The sequence below is a fragment of the Rhamphochromis sp. 'chilingali' genome, assembly GCF_963969265.1.
Source record: "Rhamphochromis sp. 'chilingali' genome assembly, chromosome: 22".
NCBI lineage: Eukaryota > Metazoa > Chordata > Actinopteri > Cichliformes > Cichlidae > Rhamphochromis > Rhamphochromis sp. 'chilingali'.
The window spans coordinates 15,545,731-15,567,334 of record NC_137950.1 but is presented as its reverse complement, the minus strand read 5'-3'; the positions used below and the strand labels follow the sequence as shown (position 1 = coordinate 15,567,334).

Genomic DNA, 21,604 nt, shown 5'->3' with positions numbered 1-21,604 from the left:
GAGCTTTCTTGTCTTTATGTCAGTGGCTTCTATCTCCTCCTTTGGCCAGCCTATTACCCCAGCAGGGTACCTGATCACGGGCAGGGCGTATGTGTTGATGGCCCGGATCTTGTTCTTACCATTCAGCTGACTCCTCAGGACTTGCCTGACCCTCTGCAGGTACTTGGTGGTTGCAGCCTTTCTAGCGGCCTCTTCATGGTTCCCATTTGCCTGCGGGATCCCCAGGTACTTGTAACTGTCCTCTATGTCTGCAATGTTGCCTTCTGGTAGTTCAATCCCCTCAGTTCTGACTACCTTCCCTCTCTTTGTTACCATCCGACTACACTTCTCCAGTCCGAACGACATTCCAATGTCATTGCTGTATAGCCTGGTAGTGTGGATCAGTGAATCGATGTCTCGTTCACTCTTGGCATACAGCTTGATGTCATCCATGTACAGGAGGTGGCTGACAACTGCTCCGTTCCATAGTCGGTATCCGTAGCCAGTCTTGTTAATGATCTCACTGAGGGGGTTCAGGCCTATGCAGAACAGCAGTGGGGACAGAGCATCTCCTTGGTAGATCCCGCACTTGATGGTAACTTGTGCTATGGGCTTGGAGTTGGCCTCTAGTGTTGTACGCCACATCCCCATTGAGTTCCTGATGAAGGCTCTTAGGGTCCCATTGATCTTGTACAATTCTAGGCATTCCAGTATCCAGCTGTGGGGCATTGAGTCATAGGCCTTCTTGTAATCAATCCAGGCAGTGCACAGGTTGGTCAGTCTGGTCTTGCAGTCTCGGCTGATTGTTCTGTCTACCAGTAGCTGGTGTTTTGCACCTCTGGTATTCTTGCCAATTCCTTTCTGTGTCCCGCTCATGTATTGACCCATGTGCCTGTTCATCTTAGCCGATATGATGCCTGACAGGAGCTTCCATGTAGTACTGAGGCAGGTTATTGGTCGGTAGTTGGAGGGGACCGGTCCCTTCTTGGGGTCCTTGGGGATCAGGACCGTCCGGCCTTCAGTTAGCCATTCCGGGTGTCTCTCGTTAACTAGCAGCTGGTTCATTTGTGCTGCCAGACGCTCGTGGAGTGCAGTCAGCTTCTTCAGCCAGTAGGCGTGAACCATGTCGGGCCCTGGTGCTGTCCAACTCTTCATACTGGAGACCCTTTCTTGGATATCTGCCACTGTGATGGTTACTGGACCCTGTTCAGGGAGGTCGCTGTGGTATATATAGATATATATAGATATATATATATCTATATATCTATATATATATAGATATCTATATATATATAGATATATAGATATATAGATATATATAGATATAGATATATATATATATATATATAGATATAGATATATATATATAGATATATATATATATAGAGAGAGAGAGAGAGAGAGAGAGCGAGAGCGAGAGAGGAAATGACTAACTAAGAGAAGTATCTGTCATGGTTGGCTGTGTGGCAGGCAAGCAGAAGTGGTGGACCCAAAATAGCAGGACTCTTGGAGATGGGAATAAACTGAAAACGCAGCTTTATTGCTGGAGGAATGATTCACGAAATAAAACTTACAAAGACAAAACTCTAAACCGAGGTGCTGGAGGACAGGACATTACAAACACACAGCAAGTTGAGGGTACGACGCGACACTGACACAGAGAAACACAGGGCTTAAATACACAGATGGCAGTAATCAAGGGATGAGAGACAGGAGGGGAACACACCTGGGAGAAATCACAGCTGACGAGACAGGGGAAACGTAAACTGAGCACACTCACATACGACACAGACCTTCACAATAAAACAGGAAACTCAGACACATGGAACCAGACAAGACATTGAACTAAACAGACAGATTCACAAACAGACGGGGTGACACCATAGATAGACAGATACAGACGCAGACTCAGAGGCAGACCGAATATAACACGTAGAACTCAAACAATAATAATAATAATCATGATAATAAATTGGAAAATGATAATAATAAACTTAAAGCGCTGGGTCACCGACCCAGGACCATGACAGTATCAGCACGTGATGCTGTTTTATCTAGCTGCGATGGGATTTGGAAGTGTTTACAGTTTGTCTGAGGTTATCTGGTTCAGGTTAGATTTACAGTTACATTAAACATCCTTAAAAAGTTTAAATAAAAAGGTCACAAACTGCTCAGAATGGTTTCACTTTCAGTTCTGTGACAGATGCCGAGCAAAGCTCATGAAAAGATCGGTTTACAAAGTGTATATTATCAGTGACTTCTTCAGGCACACCTGTTCAATTGTTTACTAACCAAATATGTAATGAGGAAATTACATGACAGCAACTCGGTGCATGTAGACATTCAGATACAGTGCTCAGCATAAATGAGTACACTCCCTTCAAAAAGCACAAATTAAATCAGTAGCTCAATGAACAAAAGAACAATTTCCAAAATTTTCACACGACTGAGTTTTATTGAACACTTATTTAACTCCATAACATGAAATTAAGGTTAATAATATAACTTAGATCACAAAATCTTCAGTTTTACTAAAATTGGATGAAGCAAAAATGAATACACCCCGCAACACAAACTACTACATCTAGTATTTTGTATGACCACCATGATTTTCAAGGACAGCATCAAGTCACGGAATGAACAAGTTGCGACATATTGCAACATTATCTTTTTCCATTCTTCAAGAATAACCTCTTTTAGAGCCTGGATGCTGGATGGAGAGTGATGCTCAATTTGCCGCTTCAGAATTCCCCACAGGTGTTCGATTGGGTTCAGATCAGGAGAAATACTTGGCCATTCAATCATCTTCACCCTGTCCTTCCTCAGAAATGCAGCAGTAGCTTTAGATGTGTGTTTTGGATCATTGTCGTGTTGGAAAAGTGGATGACGACCAAGTGCACGGAGTGATGGCAGCATCTTCTTCTTCAGAATAGAGCAGTACATTGTTGAGTTCATGATACCATCAATGAAATGCAGCTCCCCAACACCAGCAGCACTCATGCAGGCCCACATAAGGACACTGCCACCACCATGTTTCACTGTAGGCACCATGCATTTGTCTTTGAAATCCTCACGTTTATGACACCATACAGTTTTGAAACCATTAGTTCCAAAAACAGTGATCTTTGTCTCATCACTCCAGAGTATAGAGTCCCAGTAGTCTTCATCTTTTTCAGCATGGGCCCTAGCAAATTCTAGGCGTGCTTTTTTGTGCATGGGCTTTAGGAGAGACTTCCTTCATGGACGATACCTATGCATGCCATTCCTCTGCAGTGTATGCCGTATGGTGTCACGGGAAACGGTCACTCCAGTTTGGCTTTCTACTGCTTTAGCTAACTGCAGTGAACTTGCATGGTGATTTCTTCAACCCTTCCTTCTCATCAGGAGACGCTCCCATTGAGATGTTAACTTTTGTGGACGGCCTGGATGTCTAAGATGGTTGCGCTTCAATCTTTGTTACATTTTGTGATCACTTTTGCTACAGTATTTTGACTGATATGTAAACCTTTGCTGATCTTGTAGCCCTCACCTTTTTTGTGTAAAGAAATTATTTCCTTTCTCAGATTTTGTGACATTTCTCTTCCATGTGGAGCCATTGCTGGCAGTATGAAATGGGAAGGGCTTTTCCTTGTTAAGTAATGCCCTTTTATGGTCACCTGTCTGCTGGACACCTCGTAAATGAATCATTAGACTCACCTTTGGTTGAATGCCTGGTAATTCGAATTTTGTAGTCTTAAGTGTGGCTTTTCTCCTTAGACTATAATTGGGGTGTACTCATTTTTGCAACATGGGCTTGAATGAGTCTGCACACACACACACAAAAAAAAAAAAAAAAAAAAAAAAAAAAAAAAGGATTTTCCTAACAAATTAACAAATCTTGTTTGCAATCAATGGCCCACATTTGTGGGAGTATTTTTGTATTATAGTATCTCATAGAAAATGTTGATTCTGAAAGGAAACTAAAGGTTTTCTGACAAATGTAAAGGGGTGCACTCATTTATGCTGAGCACTGTATCTTGAGACAATGAACCAAACTGCTGAAACTTTAATGTTTGTGCCACCAATAATCAGCTTTCTGGGAAAAAACAAAACAAAACAAAACTGAGAAGCATTGTGGTGAGTCAAAGGTAAGGACTGAAGAAATCAATGTGACTCAAGACAAGAGGAAATTACACATCTTAGTCAGGCAGTTGTCAATTCCCCTGCCCCAGAAAATAGTGAAGATTACATTATATGGTGACATAATGACACACTGTACCATTATAAGATTTTCTAGTGTTTTCTTTTACCCAATTTAGAAACAAATATTCCAGTATGACTAGATGAATGCACAAGGTTTGAAAGTAGCTTCTTAATTGTAGGAGAAATGAAAACTTGGCAGTATACGCACGGGACTTCACACCAATAGGTCTGCTCTTTAACACCATGGCTGCATAGATTGTGTGGTGAATTCAAAACAAAGCACTAAGAGCTAAAATGAATGTAATAAACACAGAAGACATGCTAGCATCATGTATTTATGTAGACAAAACACAGAACCTGAGATAACATTCCCAGTATCCACAACCGGGGAAAGAAAAAAATCTTTGATTATTTGGAATAAGAATATTTCAGTCCATCAGCATTTCATCAAGATGCTAAAACTAGGAGATGTTAGTCAAAAGATCAAAATAGTCAACTTTCAGTTCACATGCAAACAGAACTATCAGAGGCTAAATTATGGAGGAAACCTCTCCTCTGTAACACCCTCTGCTGGAAGTGCATAAAAATCCACCCGATACATGTGACATTTGCCTGACAGAACAAAACTAAAAATGACAAGGGTCTTTTTTTTTTTTTTTTTCCCTTTTTAGCTTATGTAGCAGGTATTTGGGGAAAAAGGGTAAAAAACAGACATCACTACACATACATATACAACCAAGTACAAAAGTGAGTATAAAAATAAGAATTGCGACTCAAAAGTAGTAGTTCAACTTGTGCAAACATGTCTGCGAGAAAATAAAACTATATGATCGTTAACTTGTCAGCTTGGCAGAACAAAATGATCAGGGAAACTGAGGACGACAAGTCTATACCACTAAAACTGGTTAGGTAGTCAACTAGGCAGTGAAACCTCAAAACTAAAACGTACCATCAGGCACAGATCTAGAACGTCAATAAACAACATGCAACCCTTTTTTGCAAGTAAACAAGACATTTTAAAAAAGTACTACTCGTAAAGCAAGAATGCATGTGATGAAGCCATTAGGTGCTGACGCTACCTGAACTTCTACATCTACAAAATTCCCTTTACAACAACCAAAATGTCATTTCATGTTGTCCTTTAAATCAGGTAAAAACAAAGTACCCACTGATTTGTCACGCTTCGTACACTAGTGACTGGTGCAAGGAAATAAGTGAACAGCAGATAAATATCTTTGATAAGATGAAAAAAATAATTAAACAGATGCAGTTTAAAAATAAGGAACAGTATCAACAAAGTTACTGTTGTGGCGTCTTTGAGGAAATAACTGCAGGAAGTGAGCAGTCAGTCAAACAAATCAAGTGAAAGTTTACAGAAAAATAAGTGAGCAGTGCTGCTGTAAGACAGCACAGTGTCTCAATTATTTTTGGCTAAGACAAATGTAAATATCTTTGGGTAATAACAGAACTAAATTTGTTTAGTTTAGAAGTGTTGCAATTAAGGAAACTCAGAGCACTCTCCTTTGCATTGTGACTCATTTTCTCAATAACCTTCAACATCAAGCCCTTTTCAGACATCCAGTGGTTTCCTTTAATCTCGCTGCATCTGAAAGTCTCAGATTTGCTAACATTTATCCATCACTTTCAACATGACGAGTGAATACCTGATTACAATGGCTCGCATGCATTTATTTATTTTTTGCTGATCAGCTCACTACAGAGCATCCTAGATAACAACAAGCAGCACATAAACAGCACTTTATCCGTTACTAGTTTGTATAAACACTCAATTATTCCTCCCATAAGCATTTTTTGCTATGCCTAATTCAAAAGCAGCTCTCTGCAGCAGTGTTGTGTTGTAGGGGAAGCTCCAGCAGCACAAACAGATGACCCATTTGTGGTTGTGCAAGATTTAAGCCTTTAAAACTATGATTGCTCTCAACTAGAGTTGATGCTGGAAATATAAATTCAAGTCTTTTGCAGGGGTGCACAAGTCTCAATGAAGCTCTAGTGAACATTAGTGATGCCATCGCATGGCTGAAAAGGGCAACAATGTTATTTGTTTGTACCTGTGTGGCAAAAGAATGAGCTACGATTTAAAAAAGAAAAGAAAAAGAAATCTAGACATCTGTCCCAGACCACTCTGTTCATTTCCAAATAAACGACCTGGAGCCGTTTTTATAAAGCTAGCCCCTCTCCAGAACTTTCTCCCATCACAGTGGTGGCTGCAGGAGGATCTGGACGAACAGCCCAGGTGTTAGAGGAGACCATCTGACAGGAGCTTGTTCCCTGGTTCAAGCAGTTGCTTGCTGGAGAGCCAAAGCTTCTGAAAAACATGTCCATGGAGGGGAGCAGGGGCTTAGGGAGGCTGACTGGGCAAAAGGCTGAACCCCCATAGGGGGTGAAGTTTACCTTGTTGGGGTCGGGGCAGGAGGAGATGAGGGCCATCGTGGGTTTCTGTGGAGAGCTAAAGAAGAAAAGGAGAAGAAAAACTTATGTCCATAAAAGTGATGCAAAAAGTTTGGTTACATTCAGTGCACACAGTCAGATTTCTTACATTTAGTTCAACAGCATTTCTTTATCATGTGGAAAAATTGAGACATAATGTTGACTCTGCACTTCTTTTTTTTAAATGTTAAGATATCTCTGGGATTAAATGTGGTTAAACTTCTTTTCACTGACAGAAAGGGAAGTTTCACTGGTCCAGCAAACTTAAGATCAGAGTGACTTGTATGCAGCTCACAATGTAAAATGAGTTTGACATCCCTGATCTTTGTAGTCGCTGCTTGTGCTTACATGTCAACATGCACGAGGCTTTACTCAAGCCAAAATTTTCCCCTAGAAGTCACGGACCCACTAGAAAAGAAAAACTAAAATACCAGGCAACAGAGTTTTGTAATTGTTGATTCCTTTTAATGAGTAACGACTAGTAATTTCACACTGTAAGATTCAGACCAAGTTAAAAACAAGGAGGACTTCGAATGCTTTAGTGCTGACAACATGAAGTGTTGCAACATCATCAACTTGTCTGTTTGGCAGAACAAAACTCCCAAGCTGAACAAACAAACTGCTTTGAGGGGGGACTGTTCTTACATCTACAGTTAATGCCACTAACTCACTCTAACAGAGTACAAGGTAAACTCTGACTCAACTAAAAACTATGACGTCATGCAGGAAATCACATTCAACTTTGGGTAAAGACACTGAATTAGTTTGTTTTTCTAGTGTTTATTTTTTAAATGTGACCACCAGGGGGCATCTACATGCTGACCGTGTTAAATGACAGGGAGTATACAGTATTTGTCTAATTATATTTCATTATCCAGAGGTGATTCATCTGTCTCCCTCTAGCATGCAAACAAAGCAAAATGAATAAAAACCTACCTGATCTCCTCCCACACTCTCACCCTTTCACAGCCCTCTGGAGGTTTTCTCTGGAAGCAGCAGCTTTTGTTGGGCCTGGGAGATGAGGCGTTCAGGAGAGGAGAAAGGTCAGCCTCATTCTGGGAGGGGAATGGAGACAGAAGCCCACTGTCTGTTGAGCCTGAAAATAGGAGAGAAAACATTTGTGAGAATGATATATACACACACACACACATATATATATATATATATATATATATATATATATATATATATATATATATATATATATATATATATATATATATATATATATATATATATATATATATATATATATATATATATATATATATATATATATATATATATATATATATATATATATACACACACACATATATATATATACACACACACATATATATATATACACACACACATATATATATACACACACACACATATATATATACACACACACACATATATATACACACACACACATATATATACACACACACACACACACACACACACACACACACACACACACACACACATACACACACACACACATACACACACACATATATATATTAGAGCTGGGCGATATGAGATTTTTTCATATCACGATATGTTTTTTTCATTTCAGGCGATAACGATATCTATCACGATATAAGCCAAATAACTATATTTGTAAGATTTAAATGTGCCGTTGCTCACAAGTAAAATGTGAAATAATCAGCAGCTTGTTTTTATTTAAATATTTATTTCCCATAATAAGTTCAACAGGGTAGATGTACTTAAGGAACATGAGACTTTTTCAGATAAATAAAGGCAAATATTGCAAACTACACAAAAGGCAGCCGCTAAAGCGTTTAAGTTTCAAAATAGAACAAACGAAACAGACTAAATTGTCAATTCCACTTAGAAACAAAATATTAATTCTAAAAATAAATCTTAGTTTGTTTTACAGAATAACAGACAAAACTGACTAACTTTTGTCAATATCAAATAAACTGAGAACTAAAAGGAAATTCTCAATCTCTCCTTGTTGTATAGCTGAGCTTTTCAAACAGTTGTAACAGTTACTTTAGTCTGACAAAAGCCGAATGACGAATTAGCGCTTCCAGTCAGAGACTGAGGCTACGTCCACACGTACACGGGTATTTTTGAAAACGGAGATTTTCCGTTTTAAAAAATAATCCCGTCCACACATAAAGGCAGAAATGAAGAAAAACGCTGCTAGGAACATGCCAAAGCAGCAGGTGGAGCTAGATTCCTAACCGTGCAGAAATGTTGGCCAATCAGAAGTCTAGAAGCCTCGGTGGGAAAAAGTAAACAAAGCTGGGGCATAGAAGCAGAACAGAGTCGTATGTGTGGAGGGACAGTAACTGTGTGTATATGTAAGCATTTAAACACTGCAGAGAGTAGAATTAACAGTATTGTAGAAATTCATTTCACCGAAACAATAACTTGGCGCAGTGTGACGCATGCACCAGTTTATTGTATTTCCAGACTTGCTTTCGGCACAATTTACAGTGCACGCTACTCTGTTTTTTGTCAGACTTGAAATAGCCGAAATACCTTCACACTACGGAACTTCTTTGGCTCTTCCGTTCGACAATCTCTCCGGCATTGGAACCATCATCTGTGTTCTCTTCGGTCACGCTCGGTTGATTTTTCTAGTCGGCACACTCATTTCCTCCATTACGCGCTGGCTCCATTACCCGCTGGCTGCTTCCCAAACAAACACACGTGCGGCTTGGCACTTGTGCTGTACGTAACAAGTCACGCGACGTGACGCTGCGGCTGTGATTGGTTCGGCTCTGCGCTACTTAGTTTGGATTGGCTGACCTTTTTTTTTTTTTTAAGAGGACAAGAGCAGCGGCGACATACATACCATACATTTATTTTGAATGTTCTGAGGGGCAGGAACAGTTTACTCACTTCTTATCAACCTCACCCCCTTAACAATGTCTTGTCATTTTCTCTCAAACTGTCTTCAGCTTGGTTTCTGGCTATGACTGATCAACATTATGAAGTTTTCAGCTAGAGCATTATGAAGTTTTCAGCTAGAGCCCATCCTTTCCAAGCCTAGATACACTGTGTTATGTCTGAAGTCCTTTCTGGACTCAAAGGCTCGTGCAGACAATGTGATGATCATCAAGTAATAATTTTCTGGCACGCAGTACATTACAAACACAGGATTTTGGGGGGGATGGGACAGACTCCCTAACAATCACTTAGGCATTTATTGATAGGGTTTCACTTCACCCATGTTCCCCAAATTGAGATTCAATTTGAAGAATAAACAAAGGACTGAAAAGAAATTAAAACCTTAATAGCAGTTTGCATTCTTTTGACATTTAGAAATCTATTTATAAATTTCCTGATGCACAACTAAAGGAAGTCAAATTTCAAGGTCTCAGCTAGAGATGCCACCTAATTCATATGTTCCTTGCCAAGTCCATGATCAATGTCAGAAAGAACCTATAAAGAAATTATAAGTGAGAGGGAAACTTACTATAAACTAAGACAACTACAACTCTTTAGTCCATCAAGCCAACACCAAAAAAACCAATAACTTCCATGGTGAATATAAAGAACACATGTCATGCCATATTTGCATTTTGCAGACATATTTTTGGCAGAGCTGAATTGCGTTACTGAAACCGCCACAAAGTTATACATCAGTGCTGCAATTTTATGTCTACATGCGTCTGCTAGAAATACACTTACCAGACACTTTTTAAAAACACACAGTTTAACTGCTCATCAATGCAGTTATCTAATCAGCAAATCTCAAGGCAGCAGCTCAGTGCATTTAGGCAAGATGACCTGCTGACGTTCAAACAGCAGAATGAGAAACAAAGTTGAGTTTAAGTGACTTTAATGTGGCAGGGTTGTTCTAGCTGGATGGGTTGGTCTGAGTAATTTGAAAACTGTTGATTTATTGAAATTTCCTACAGAACCATCTGTAGAGTTTACAAAGAATGGTCTGAAAATGAGAAAACAACCAGTGATTAGAGCTTCTCTGGGGTAAAACACCTCAATATCAGGAGAATGGTCAAGACTGGTTTGAGGACATAGCAAGGCAAAAGTAACTCAAGCAACCAAAGTATGCAGAAGAACATTTCTGAATGCACAACATGTTAGAGTGGAGCTACAACAGCAGAAGGCCACACCGGGTGCCACTCCTGGCAGCTAAGAACAGTAAAACTGAGGCTACACCTCACACAGCCTCACCAGAAATGGACAATAAATGGTTTTGTTTTTGTTTTTTTAAAACCCAACAAAACCTTGCCAGGTCTGAAGAGTCTCGATTCAGATGGCAGGGTGTGGATCCATTGCATGTATGATGTAACAACATGCCGGTTGGTGTAGGGGGAATATTTCTGTGCCACACTTTGGACCCCTTGGTATCAACTGAGCATTGTTTAAATACAACAGACTACCCAAGTACTGCTCATGACCATTTTCAGCTCTTAAATACCAGTGTACCATCCCCTGATGTGTTTAACACGTCACGTCAATGTGGACCGAAATGTGAGGAATGTTTCCAGCACCTCACTGAATTTATGCCATGAACAATTAAGGTAATTAATACCCAATACCTACCTAATACCTAATAAAGTGGTCAGCAAATCAATACTTTCACGTTTGTTCTCACCATTATAAAAATTTAAATTCTTATCTAAAATGTCTGACAAACTAACCTTGGTGCAGGTCTGGAGGAGCATCTGAGTTGGGCTGAGAGGTGCAGATGTCGTTGGGAGAGGAGGAGGGTGAGGAGGAGGTGGAGGATGACGATGGCGGGGGCGTGGTGGGGGGGTCGCTCTGAGATCCACTGCTGCAACTCTGCAGAGGCACCGGAGCCCGATGACCATCTGGAACCTCGAGCAGCTGTCGAGACAGGAAACTGCACGTTTTAGAACGTTTAATTAAACAAAAATCGGCCAACGCAGAAGTTTTACTTCAGCAGAAAACTACATGTGCCACCTCTGAAACCCGCCTTTCTTTGCAAATAAAACAATGCCTAAACATCTTCACATGTCCATGTTGTGTAAACAAGCATGTGTGGGCTCTGTAGGTGATAATTACCCTCTGTAATGGATGTAGTGACTGGCTGATGAACATGCCTTCCAGCTCCTGGTTGAGGCCCTCCACGCTGCAGCGCAGGGGAGGGACCAGTGTAGACAGGGGAGCAGGGGGGATGGGAATAGGCTGAGTCTGAGCACATAAACAAGTGAACACAATTTTATTGCACTACTCCTAAGAGCCAAACACCAGGACTCTTTTTTTTTTTTTTTTTTTTTTTTAAAAGAGTTCCCTTCAGCTTCTTTTATTTCCATATTTTCCAAAAACATCAGGCTAAATGTACTTTTTTTTTTTAATTGTTACCATTAAAAATACAACAACAAAAAAGCAACAAAGAAAACGGAAACTTTCTTATTTTTTGAGAGCACACAGGCATTCAAAAAGTCATTTGCTTCAGACATCTCAAAAATCCAGCAAGCTCAATGCTGATAATCAAACTAACAAGTGTTTTCATAAACTGCATGGGGCTGTCTCATCACCACTTTGGTTTATTTGAGAAAAAAAAAAAAAAAAAAAAAAATCACCACAGCCCAGTGGAGTGTGGGACCACACACCAGCTGTGCTGAAAAAGCAGAACCGTGCATTACAATCTGAAAAGCAGAAGCTAGCATGATGTAGTGATCTTCCTGTTTCCTCAGTGTTTTATTTCATTCACTTCCTGCAGAGACCTGCATAGCTTAGTAATGCGCTCTTGTGAATGTAAATCAGTGACAGGTGTCCATATACGGTACAGAAGAAAAAACAAATACACCTAAATTTACTTCTAGAGACATCTGCACTAAAACCTCAAGTAACTCATTCAGTGTGCTTGTGTCTGCTGATGCTAAGGTACCTGAGCAGCTCCAAGGCTACGGCCCCCCTGAGGATAGCCCCGCTGACGGTCTTTGTCATGTGCCCCCGAGACTGCAGGTTTGCTGCACTGCTGCAGTTGTTGTTTTAGTTTAGTGATCTGAAACAAACACATGTTAATCAACCTCTACGTGCAAACACACAAAGGAAGTCCTTTAATCTCACATGTCGAACGCTTAGTATCAACAAACAAGGATTTTATTATGTTTTTTATGTTGGCTCAATGTTCAGTGAGATCATGAGAAGTGAGGCTTCGTTAAAAAGTATAAAAAGGGGAACGTTGCAGATTACCTCAGTCTCCTGTTGCTCAACAATGTCAATAAAAGTCAAGACTTTTTCAAGAACTTGCCCTTTTTAATTTAAAAAAAAAAAAAAAAAAAAAAAAAAAAAAAGGTCAAGTTTAGCAAATCCAGGCATTACAAATGCATGTTGCGCAATCAAAAGTTGAACTGACCTCTCGCAGATGCTCAGCACTGCCCCATGATGCTGATCGCTTGTGGCTGCTGCTTCCTCGCCGGCTGTGGGATCTATCGGACCATGAGTCTGGGGTCTGCGGTGGGAAGAAAGCAGCCATGAGAACTGATGTTCTTCATATGCAATCACATGTCTTTAATATGCATTTTATTAAGTATTTTTAGGGTTTGGTCTAAAGCTGTCATATGATCATATATGCAAAATGAAGGGAAAGCTATAGAGCCTTGTGTACAGTTTCTTTATGTACTTAAAGCAATAATGACTCAATCATTAATTACAGATTGAGGCCATTTTCAAAATTTGCATTTCTTATAATACTTCGTGGTTTCTTTGCCTTCAGTGCAAGCCAGACACAATTAGAGACCATTACATATGCCATTTGTTTCCAGATGCACGTCACAAGTGTGATAAAACATCTCATGAGAAAATATTTCACACAGTATTCACAGCACAAGATAATAAATTCCAGCAACCCAGAACTGTAAAAGCAGGCAGCGCAGACATCACACAGCTTCTGCTTCTTCAGTGGTAATTCGCTGTTATTTTTCCATCATTGCACAAATCATTAGCTGCATTTAAATGGCATAGTGCAAGAGGGCGGACCAACTACGATCTGTGATACTGTGTACTTAGCTGGATGATAAGTTGCACCTCAAGCTGCAGACCTGCTTTCATGTTTTAACAGTGTACTGACACCAGGGGGCAGTGTCAGAATTATACGGAATAACTTGTTTGGGGGGGGGCTACTCTTCTGGGTTCTGCTGTTACTTAGCTTAGCCCCTGCCGCGGAGTAGATTGAACTCGTAACACAGGAAGAAATGTTTTGTATTGAAGTGAAAACTGTCCAATGCAGCCACAGTTGGCTTTTTTGGTCACTGGTTAGTTGTTGTTTTTTTTTTTTTTACTCCTTCCCATCTGATAAACTTCACCGTCTGTCCCTTTCTGTCTAAGCTCACTTCTTAGGCAATTTACAGCACCTTTCCTGACAGTCTACAGGAGATTGCTTTTTTGTAGGACTGCAAGAGCGCATCTGCATCAAGTGCATACCCATAATCCTTCTCTCTGTGTAGCAAATGACCTAAAACGCAGCAGATTCTGCTTTAAGCAGCAGCCATGGTTGCACAATGGAGGTGCGCAGCTTTGCCATCCCAAGTCCACATATGGTCTGCTGTCACCTGAAGGCACCATCAAAAACATGTGGCTAGCAACGTGGAGCTCTCTTTCATGATTTTACTTCTCACATCTCCTCAGTAGAGCCAAAGCACCACACAAGCCAACAGCAATTGCATAAATCATGCTGTAATATTTCACGTTAAACAGGTCACGTTTAACATGAAATATTACAGCAACACTTCACATATTTTAATCATTGGTTTCACACTTAGTACAGATCAACGTCTCATGCTTAAAAGGCCAACATGCAGCCACATCGCACCATCCACACCCACAGACTTGTCAAACTTGCAGACGAGCTAAAGAGCAGGAGAAACTGAAAAACAAAGACGGAGGGAGGGAGGGAGGATGTGGGCAACCAAAGTGCAGTGGCGAGTGCCTGCACGGAGCAGAGAGGATGGGTGCAGCCAAAAAGGCCTCGTCAGCTGACTTCGGGGACTGTTGTCGCGGCTGTAGTTCTCACTCTGTAATCGCTGTGCAAGCACCGGACACCCCCCTACCCCCACCCTCCCTCAACCTCAGAGCAACTTATTTCGCTGCAAAAAGTGCAAGCTAATCTTGTGATGTGACCTAACCTCTATCCCCCCACCCCCCCCCAAAAAACCCAAAAACAAAACTGAGAAACATAAAAAAAAAAGCAAAAAAAAAAAAAGCTCTAAATTGAGGAAGCATCATTGATAAATGCCATTCCATTCATTTTTCTGACACTCATAATTCCCACACTTGAAAGCATTATTCCCTGTGGCGCTGACCTGGGTGGATTTGTCCTGGCGGGGTACACAGCTCGGGCCTTCTGGTTCTTTGGGCCAGTGTCCTTGCAGGTATGGCCCGATGATGGCGTCCAGGGACATCGTCCGCCTCATGCCTGGGCTCAGCTGGTGGGATCTGGCCTTTCTAGCTGTCAGTTTCGCAGAGATATTTTCTTATTATTTATAAAAAGCTTAAAAATAATCCACACTAATCGGTTTTTCCTCAGGAAACTTGCAGCATTGTAGTGGCAGACACTTATTTTAAACGCATTGCATCATTTTCACCTTCACATCAGAAAGCCACACATGTAATGCTACTTTTCACACACACTGGCCTTTAAATCTATTTTAAAGGTTTTAACGTACTGACAGTAAGCATCAAGAGACTTCATGTCACAGCCATCTACACATGATACAAAAAAGACAGTAGGGTCTCTTAAAAATGGACAAAAATGCTCTTTAAGACGCTAAAAATACTTAAATAGTTTTATATTTGGGGCTACCAATATCTGGATATTACCCTATAAACACCAAATAGTCAGTTTGATTGACAAGAAGAAATTATAAAATATATTTTATCATTTTTTAAATTTCGAAAATATAACTACAGATTTTGAATACTTTAATATAGAAGTAGCAAAGTTTCCCTTAACACACACACACACACACACACACACACACACACACACACACACACACACACACACACACTTTATAGCTCGTGTTACTAATTAAGACAGTTTATATTATGCTTGGATCCGGCTACCAACTTGCCCTCTTTTACTGAGAATTTGCTATCACAAGTTTGAACATCTTATCTAAAGTCTGCAAATGCCCTACTGGGCAACTAGCAGATAAAGCTGCTCTGCAACTGCGCAGGACTGCAGAAACTCGCACCCAGCTTTCTACACCTATCGTGACACTACGTGAGGTCTTAAACTTGAAAGGATAAGGTGGAAAAAGGTGTTGAGCTCATACCTGGCTTCCCATCTATCCTGTTGGGTCTCGGTTTGCTGGCCAGCTGATATGGGACAGTTGCCTTCAGCGGCTGTGGACCCAAAGCAGCACCCCTCGTGTGTCCAGCTCCACTTCGACCGGACATCTTTACAGTGTCAAATCTGGGTCCACTTAACTCTAAATGACTGTTATTAGCTGTGGCTGTCCTGCCTGGTAGAGATGTGGGGGCGCTCTGGTGATGGTGGTGGCTGGCTAAAGTTAACCAGCAGCGGCTCTTTCTCCTCTGGTGCTGGTGATGACTACTCGAAGAAAAACCGTTAGAAAACTCAAGGCGAGTCATTCAGAGGCCATGTCCGAGCACATACCACTATAACTCGACCAGTAAAACGTCAATACGAGCTTGTGTTCTCGTCTTCGCCGCTGAGCATACTTTTTTTGGTCTCCTTGCTGCTGGCTGTGTGGCGAGTTAGCAGCCTAGCAAGCAAAGTTTCTTTGTGAGGATGTTGAGATATTTCACCCCGTTGTCGAAGGAGGAAGCAGCTCCAGTTTCAAAAAGTCACTTTTACGTCAACTCCCACGGCTTCCGAGCAAACTTTAAAGTGTGTTTCATTACAACTTGTCGGGCTGGAGCGTGTTTGTTTTCTCTCTCCTTTTTAAAGGTGGCCGTGAAGGATGCGAGGCTGAGCACAGCTCCCTAGCCCTCTGCGTTCTTGTTTCAACGCAAACTCCAAACAGTTCCAGCACCACGCTGGTGTGGATTTAATTACGTGTGTGGGCGGACCCTGCTCCCAGATCTCACTTTTTGATTGGTCGGGAAGCCTCAGATTTCAATTCTATTTGTCAGTGCGCCATCAATCCCTCATATTTAGGCCCATAAAGTTTGGTGTCCCCGCCCCCAAATTCATATCTGAGGTTAGCTTATTTTTTAATGTTAAATTCGTGTTTTAAAAACAAATTTAAACCTTTTTAAAGGAGAAAACCGACTATTGTAGCTATACCTTGACACATGAATCAGCATACTTTAAAGCTGCTGCAGTAGTTTACATGTATTAAAGGGCCATGCTAGTGGCTTTTCTGGCCTAGCAAGTAAACATTACTTGTGTAGAAAGATCTACAGAGCACTCTCTTAATTAAGAGCAACATTCGTTTGTTATTACACCTGCTGTTGTAAAAATAAGGCCATTGATTCAAATGGCATAAAAGCTGAAAAGAAAATGTGTTGAAGTACTTAGAGTCATTGCAGCACTACTATATCTACAGCTCCCAAAAAATAAAAGTAGCTCATTAATGAAAGAAAATAATTGGCTCCAAGTGAAGTAGAAGTATAAAATAACACAAAATGGAAATAATAATGTAAAGTACGCCTATGGGAGGGCCACTGAAATGTACATAGTTGCTTCTCACTCCTCCAAATTATGTAAATTTTTATTGTAGTTTTCATTATACCGTGAATAATGTCACTGCAGAGCAGCTCCACCTTCAGATGCAAAGAGAAATCAAGCGCAAACATGTAGTCATTTACACTGTAAATATAAAAAAGTAATATATATTAAAACTACTAAAGACAAAGCTGTAAGTGCTATTGGGTGGTAAGCACTGAGACAGTCAGTGGCTGATTAGTTTGGGTACAGGAACGACTGTTGCAGACTTCACACAGGTTGGGATGAGCGCTTGTGATGGCTGATCTGCACATGCTTGTTTGCACCTTCCCAGGAATCCAGTCAGGATCAGAGGCCTTCCTTGTGTTCACTGACCTGTGCCCCAGCCTCACTTGATGTTGCTGTAAGGTGACTGCCTGGGCTCTGGAGTCTGGGGAGACTGAGAGGCTGACACTGAGTGCTGTGTGAGGCCTCAAAGCCCCTGTAGCAAGTGGATGAGGTGATCTTCCACCTTCCTCTTTTATCCCGCTCTCCAGCTCAGCTCTAGCAGGATTGTACAGAGCTCTGCAACCTGATCTAACAGTCAGAGCTGCGGTCTCTGAAGACAGTCCTGAGCTTCCCTGTCATCCAGGTTTTCTGGCAGCGGTATTATTAGCACAGTACTTGATACAGAACCGACTCCGTGTGTTCAGCTGATGTTCAAATATGTCCCAAACAGTGTGTTCAAAACAGTCCGGTATTTATGAGAGGGCTTTCTGAAGTCAGGCTTGATAGTCTTCAATAGTCTTCAGTTGTGGCTTTGTTTTTGCTTTTTGTTTTTTTTGTTTTTTTTGTTTGTTTTTTTTTGGGGGGGGGGGGGGGGGTCTCCTGAGAGGGGTGCAAGCAGGAGTGAAGAAAGACGTGGTCTGACTGGTCTTACTGGTCTTACTGGGGGAGGGGTATGGCTTTATATGAATGCTTGATATTTGAATTACACACTTAGTTCCTCCTACGCTGGGCGGCGCATCGGGCAGCTAGTGATATTTGAATAAACATGATCAAATGTATTTTCTGCCCTAATCAGGCAGTACACATGTAAATGAATCCAAGAAGTACTGAGCTGAGGGTTGTCTGATGCCATCAGGGTGAAGCTGCAGTCTGTTTCGCAGGAATTCCTGCTAAACCCTGGGATCAGGTGGAATGCAGACAGCAGCGACAATCACCACCGTTCGCTCTACTGGAAGAAAAAATGGCCGGTATTTAGCTGAGAGAAACTGTAGGGCCTGTCTAAGATCATGCTGTTATTTGATCGGTCATTATGCACATACATTAGAGTCATTGTTTCTGTTCCCTGAAGCTCTGATTTTCATGTTATTTTGACATATTTGTGTTCTCCTCCACTGGTTTGCTTCATTGCAGTACAACAATAAAATAATATTGCTGTAACATCCTTGATTTCCTTAATTTATCATATGTAAAAATCATAAACCTCATGCGAATTTGCTAGTTTCTTTCTTACAGCAGCACTTCTCTGGGGTCTACGCTGCATTAGCCTTTACCAATAATGTTATTTGACCAAAAAAGCAAGACTTGGCTAATTAAAGAAAACTTTCAAGAGATTGTTTTTAAATACACACAATGTAAAAAAAAAGAAATGCACCAACACCAATGGATGAATAAACGTAGGAGAAATATAAACAAATTCCAACAGTGTGACATGGTTCGCAGAGCTCTCTCTGGTATAAAGTCCATGTTATCTGCACTAAATGAGCTAGAACATGCAAACTCCCCCCGGAGCGGTCATCTAAATATTTCATCATCAACTTCATACATTTGTTTATTTGTAGACTAATTTCCCCTTCATGCAATCCTGAGGCCCAGCTGGGTGTGTGTGCACCATCTGGGTGGACTGTGAAGTGGTTATGGGTGGTGTGGGTGCGTATGTGTGTGCATATATGAGACAGTGTGCATTGTGGAAGATAAATATCCTGACTGTGTAAAAAGGGAGTGCCGATGGTGGGACAGAAGAAGAGGACTGAGATAACAAAATGCCACTTTTAGAAGCCAGAGCAGTGTAAGACTCACCATCCGGCGCCCTCTGCAAAAGCTAACTGTCCTGAAACATGCGTGTCTTACACGGGACCCTGTCCCCGTGCTTAGATAACACATTTGCTTGCCGGGACACCAGAATGGGACTAAGAGGGCTTTATCACAGAAAGATGAAGCGTTAAACCATGTGTTTACAGCATGCTCATCTGTCTAGTATAAATTCCAGCAATTAATGTCACTCTCACAAAACCACCAAAGACAAAGACAAATAACTAAACACAGCGTAGCACCACCCCACAGGCATCCATTCATTTACAGCCTGGGAGTTAATTGGACAGTATGTCGACCTGGAATGCGTCTTCCACGTAATGCTTTTCCAACATTTACCAAAGGACTTCCAGCTCCTGTTTGCTCAGCTCTGTGTATTTGTCTGTGTTAATGAATAAATGAGCCTAACCTTTGACCTCATGTGAGCTATCTCAAACTAATTTAAAGAGAGGCGATGCCATGCTTCACAAAGTCAGGTCTCAAGGGGAAGACATGAGAACAAAGCGTGACCCAGGCCAAAGGGGGACGAGGGTGATGACAGGGAGGCTTCTTGGACCTTTAGTAAAATAATCAGCTGTGATATCAGCTTATGTGGAGGGAGTGTGAAAATGAAAGTACACCAATTTTTCCAATTTTAAATCAAAACAAGCCCAGATCATCACCCCTCCGCCACTGTGTTTAACAGTTGGCATAAGGTGTTTGTACTGATATGCTGTGTTTGGTTTTCACTAAACGTGCCAGTGTGCATTATGGTCAAACATCTCCACTTTGGTCTCATCTGTTAAAAGGAAATTGTTCTAGAAGACTTGTGGTTTGTTCAACTCTGCAAACCAGGAAAAAATGACTATTCTCTGTCCTTTATAGAAAAAAGAAGCTTTCTCCCGGAAATCCTTCCAAACAAGCCATATTTGTTCAATCTTTTTCTAATTTAACTGTAAAGAACTTTAACATTTATCATGCAAACTGAGGACAGTAGAGTGTATGTAGCTCTGTGGTTTTTTCCAGTTTCTCTGACCAAGAGGTGAATTTGTCGGCACGTCCACAGCCTGAATGCTCATGACCAGCAAACTGCAGTAGAGGTGCTCACACTGCTGATGAGTTAGTGAAGTGCAATTAATTAGCAGCCACCTACCCTCTTAATTCCTGTGGAAAGCAGGTAACTCATGAGGGTGTATTCAGTTTTTCACATTGATTTTGCATTTCAGTTGTTTACCTGTGTGTGACAGCTGGTATTGAAGGAAAACAGAGGAGGTGCCTTAATTAGAAGTTTTGTGCATATATTCAAGCAACTACAGGGGGTTACAGATGTGTTTTGTGAGTCGGGATCAGGTGTGCAGGTGGAGGAACACTAACCTGTGCACCTTTGGAAGTGAAGGTGCCAAGGGCGTAGATTGATTTACCAGAGCAGCAGTGATCCACTAGCTGTTCCAGGCATGGGGTATTGTTTTGATTTGTTGGGTTTTTTTTGAGTGGTCCATCCTGGCAAGTGAGCCTGTATGGACAATGGTTGCTTCCTTTGGGATGGACCGGGCATTTTTTTTTTTGTTCTTTTTGTCTTTTTTGTTTGTCTGTCCATTTCTTGAATATATGCTTGCTTCCTTGTTACAAATCCTATTGATTTTATTCAGCCTGGTCTCTGTTTTTCATGGGCTACAGTAAAACTAATTAGGTGTGGAACTCATTAATGGTGTCTGATCACTTAGTGTGCTTTTGATTGGTTGCAGTGAAATGGTCATTGGTCTGTTGTTGAGATTGGGGAGCGACTGACTGTGAAAAAAAGATTTGTTTTCCTTAATTTTCATTGAAAAAAGTTTTTTGTTATTGCTAGTAACCTGCTGTGGGTTTAACATGAGGTTGTATATACCCAATTTTAAGACCTGCTAAGGACCAGATTCTTTTTTATGATATGTACGTTCTTTTTCCCCATTTGTGTCTGAGTATTAAAACAACCCATTATGCCAAAATCAACATGTCACTGGATAGGTGTAGTCTAAGTGCAGTCAGATCATGGACAATATGTGCAGGAAAGTCTAGGTAACACGATATCATGATGTCCAAATTTTATCAGAGATCAGATTTGTCAACCTTATGGTGCTACAAAATATTTGGGAGAACTCAGAAGCTAAAAGAACAATTCATGCAAAAGTACTTAGTAATTATATAAATCAGGGGATAATGTACAACAGTGTGGTAGATAATCCCAGCACCTTGATTAATGTCTGTACAAAATGCTATGACAGTCCATCTAATAGATTATAGATTCTTCACTCGCCATTTAAAACTCTGACCTGCTGGTGGCGCAACAGAAAGCATCCCTGA

At 41.0% G+C, this 21,604-nt stretch overlaps 1 protein-coding gene across 1 annotated transcript; it reads right to left on the bottom strand.

Moving 5' to 3' along the window:
* Window positions 1–4,459: 4,459 nt before the first annotated feature.
* fam117ab (family with sequence similarity 117 member Ab) lies at window positions 4,460–16,568 on the bottom strand. The gene is made up of 8 exons (XM_080873951.1): window positions 15,852–16,568; window positions 14,877–15,022; window positions 12,932–13,027; window positions 12,461–12,577; window positions 11,632–11,760; window positions 11,247–11,433; window positions 7,546–7,705; window positions 4,460–6,628 (listed from the first exon to the last, which is right to left on the bottom strand). The coding sequence occupies exons 1-8, from the start codon at window positions 16,168–16,170 to the stop codon at window positions 6,340–6,342; spliced, it is 1,443 nt and encodes a 480-aa protein (XP_080730077.1). The 5' UTR covers window positions 16,171–16,568; the 3' UTR covers window positions 4,460–6,339.
* Window positions 16,569–21,604: the final 5,036 nt, after the last annotated feature.